Source organism: Buceros rhinoceros, unplaced genomic scaffold (assembly GCF_000710305.1).
Source record: "Buceros rhinoceros silvestris isolate BGI_N320 unplaced genomic scaffold, ASM71030v1 scaffold20572, whole genome shotgun sequence".
NCBI classification, from domain to species: Eukaryota; Metazoa; Chordata; class Aves; order Bucerotiformes; family Bucerotidae; genus Buceros; species Buceros rhinoceros.
The window spans coordinates 1-3379 of record NW_010400931.1 but is presented as its reverse complement, the minus strand read 5'-3'; the positions used below and the strand labels follow the sequence as shown (position 1 = coordinate 3379).

General features: G+C 60.0%; 1 protein-coding gene across 1 annotated transcript in view; it reads left to right on the top strand.

Moving 5' to 3' along the window:
- Positions 1–3255, top strand: part of DDX49 (DEAD (Asp-Glu-Ala-Asp) box polypeptide 49) — a gene marked incomplete at both ends in the record, with an annotated part of 3663 nt that extends 408 nt beyond the window's left edge. Inside the window, 9 exons of the mRNA XM_010132104.1 lie at positions 49–140; positions 278–418; positions 635–710; positions 789–865; positions 1303–1400; positions 1700–1774; positions 2286–2374; positions 2749–2820; positions 3073–3255. Of these exons, the coding sequence (XP_010130406.1) occupies positions 49–140; positions 278–418; positions 635–710; positions 789–865; positions 1303–1400; positions 1700–1774; positions 2286–2374; positions 2749–2820; positions 3073–3255 (903 nt within the window). The remainder of the gene's footprint in view (positions 1–48; positions 141–277; positions 419–634; positions 711–788; positions 866–1302; positions 1401–1699; positions 1775–2285; positions 2375–2748; positions 2821–3072) is intronic.
- Between the last annotated feature and the right edge of the window lie 124 nt (positions 3256–3379).

The window sequence follows — 3379 nt, the reverse complement described above, 5'->3', positions numbered from 1 at the left end:
CCCGCTGACCTGGAGCTGATCCTGGAGGCCGCCCCCGCGCGCCGGCAGACGCTGCTGTTCAGCGCCACCCTAACTGACACGCTGAGCGAGCTGAAGAGCCTGGCTGCCAACAGGCCCTTCTGCTGGGAGGCTGAGGCCGAGTAAGTCCTGCCCTCGCCTGCTGCGTGGGGGCAGGGTCCTGTTTCCTCTCCGTTATCGTGGCTCTTTGCTGTCTTTCACCCCACTGTGTTCCCTCTTCACCAAACCGGGGCTTCCCGGTGCCTCCCGCTCCTGGCAGGGTGCGCACGGTGGATGAACTGGACCAGCGCTACCTGCTGGTGCCCGAAGCGGTGAAGGACGCCTACCTGGTCCATTTAGTCCAGACCTTCCAGGCCCAGCATGAAGACTGGTCTACGATTATCTTCACCAGAACCTGCAAGTGAGTGGCCCTGCTCCTCCCCAGCGCTCCTGACGCGTGACTGGGCTGAGATTCAGTGTCCCTACTGTGGCGGGCGTCCCAGGGGGTGTGTGGGGGTCCCGGTCCCTGCTCTGTCAGCGCTGGGGTGACTAACCCGGGTGGGCCTCCCGGGAGGCCCCAGCGCTGTCCTGCTCCTCGTCTCCCTGCTGCCTTGTGATGATTTCTGCTTCCTCCAAGGGACTGCCAGGTGTTGGACATGATGCTGAGGAAATTCCGCTTCCCCTCTGTGGCGCTGCACTCCATGATGAAGCAGGTGAGCGATGGGCCGAGCCCGGCGTCTGTCCGGGAGCTGCAGATCCCAGCAGCCTCAGTTGGGCTTTTCTCTTCACAGCGGCAGCGATTTGCAGCTTTAGCCAAGTTCAAGTCCAGCATCTTTAATATTCTCATCGCCACGGATGTTGCTGCCAGGTGAGGGTCTCTTAAACCTGCTTCTCAATCCCCCCGCTTGGGTGGGCTGGGCTGGGCCGTGGTAGAACATCCCTGAGCTCTGCTGCGGAGCCCGTCTGGTGCGGTGTCACGCCGAGCGTTGCTGCAGAGGGTTGTGTGTCTGTTCTGGCAGGATTCCTGCCTGGTTTGGTGCGTTCTCTGGGTCAGGGACGGGCCTTGAGGTGCTGGGCTGGGCCGTGGTAGAACATCCCTGAGCTCTGCTGCGGAGCCCGTCTGGTGCGGTGTCACGCCGAGCGTTGCTGCAGAGGGTTGTGTGTCTGTTCTGGCAGGATTCCTGCCTGGTTTGGTGCGTTCTCTGGGTCAGGGACGGGCCTTGAGGTGACGCTGCCTCTGTGACTGTCGGGAGGGTGTGTTAAAGCAGCGTTTGTCACCTTCTGTTCCCTTCTCCTGCCTTCCAGAGGTCTGGACATCCCCACGGTGCAGCTGGTCATCAACTACAACACTCCCGGCCTGCCGAAAATCTACATCCACCGGGTGGGCCGCACAGCCCGCGCGGGTGAGCAGGGGACAGACCACGTGCTGGTTGACACTGGGCTCCCAGCGCTGGGGCTGAGCCCTGGCGGGGTGCAAGGAGCTGCCCAGCAGCCGGCCCAGCTCAGCATCCTGCCCTGAGGCTGCAGCGAGGGCTCACCCCGACCTGCGTCTGATCAGCACCGGCCGTTAACTGAGTTCGTGGGGCACATGAGAGCCCTCGGAGCTCCCTGTCACCAAACTCTCGGGGATGGATGGAATCCGGGCTGGGTTAGGGATCACCTCCCCCTGCTTGTCACCTCTCACCGTGTGTTCATCCCGCAGGTCGGAGCGGGATGGCCATTACGCTGGTGACACAGTACGACATCCACCTCGTCCACGCCATCGAGGAGGAGATCAGTGAGTAGAGCAGCGTTAACGTGCTAGAACCGTCATCCTCTGTGCTTGTGGTACCGCAGCCCTGATTTCATCAGGGCAGGGTGAAACAGCAGCATGAAAGCGGTTTCTCTTCCCTGGCTGGGAAAAGAGCGGGAGCGCTGGGAGCTCCCTCAGCTTTGATCCTGCTCTGGGCAGGACCGTGTTTGTCTCCCTGCTCTTCCTAGTGGAGGAACCAGTGTGCTGAACGTGCTCCGTCACGTTCTCTCTAAAGCAGCCAGTTTCTTCCTTCCTTCCTTGCTGCCGAGCGTGGGCAAAGCCCGGGCTGCTTTCTGTGTGCTCGGAGTTTTTTAGGACGTAGAGCTAAGAAATGCAGCCTCTTGCGCCGTCTCAGGGAGTTGAGGCAGGGGGAGGATTTAATCCTTGGCTGATCATCACGTACAGCAATTCCACTGGTCACTGGTGGAACCGTAACGGGGTCTTTCACTCGTTGAGATCTGCTGCGGGATTCTGTAACCGTCTCGCCCTGGTTTAGAGATGAAGCTGCAGGAGTTCCCTGTGGAGGAGCGGCCCGAGCACAACATCCTCACCCTCGTGAACGTCACCAGGAGGGAGTGTGAAATCGTGAGTGTGGAAGGGGGAGCCCCGTGTTCAGGGTTCTGGGTGAACCGGGAGGTTCGCTGCAGGCTGACGCACGGCCCTGGATACGCAGCTTTGCTGTTGCGCCCGCGAAGGAGGTTTTGTTCCTTTTTCTAACTGAAACACTTGGGAAGGGCTGTGTGGAGGGTTGTTTTCACTGTCTTCGCTGGGTTTGCTCTGCTACTGCCCATTTTTGCAGCGTTTTTATGCTGCTGAATGTTGAGGCTGGTACTTTTGGGGGAAGGTCTGGAGGCTCCCAGACATGTGCAGACTGGCGGGGCCCTGCTGACCCCTCCAAGCTGCTTCTCGCCATGTCAGACTCGGCACTTGGTCCCTGATCGTCCTTTTTGCTTTGACAGCAACTGGAGGGGATGGATCTCGATGAGAAGAAAGAAATATATAAGCGGAAACAACTGATCCTTGAAGGGAAGGTAAGAGTGAGTTGCTGCTTTATGAAGCGCTTGATCGGTCACTGGTGTAGGGGAGGGAGGGACGGTGCTGCCTCGCTCCCTGTCGGGGCGGTGACAGTTTATCCTAAAGGGTGACTGATCTTAAAACATGTCTTGGAGCAGTGTCCAGCTTCTGCAGCCTGCTCGGCCCCAGGCTAGACAGCAGCTGGGCACCTGGAGAGGCCGGCACTGTCCTGAGGTGCGTCCCTGGTGTCCGGGCATGTGCCATTGCAGGATCCAGATCTGGAGGCCAAGAGGAAAGCAGAGCTGGCCAAGATCAGGAAGAAGAACAAGCAGTGCCGTGAGAAGGTGCAGCGGGCGCTGCAGAAGAAAAAGCAACTGCAGCGGAAGGGGAAGCTGCAGAAGAAGATGAAGCGGCAGAAAAAGCAGCAGGTCAAGGAGGAGCAGTTGGGAGCAGTACCAGCCTGGGCCTGGCTGGGTCTGCCCGGCGCTGCCGCTGCTTTGGGCACACTGGGGTCTCACGCGGTCTCATGTCTCACTCCTGACCTGAAACCAGCGGCGGGGGGGTGGTGGGGGGTGG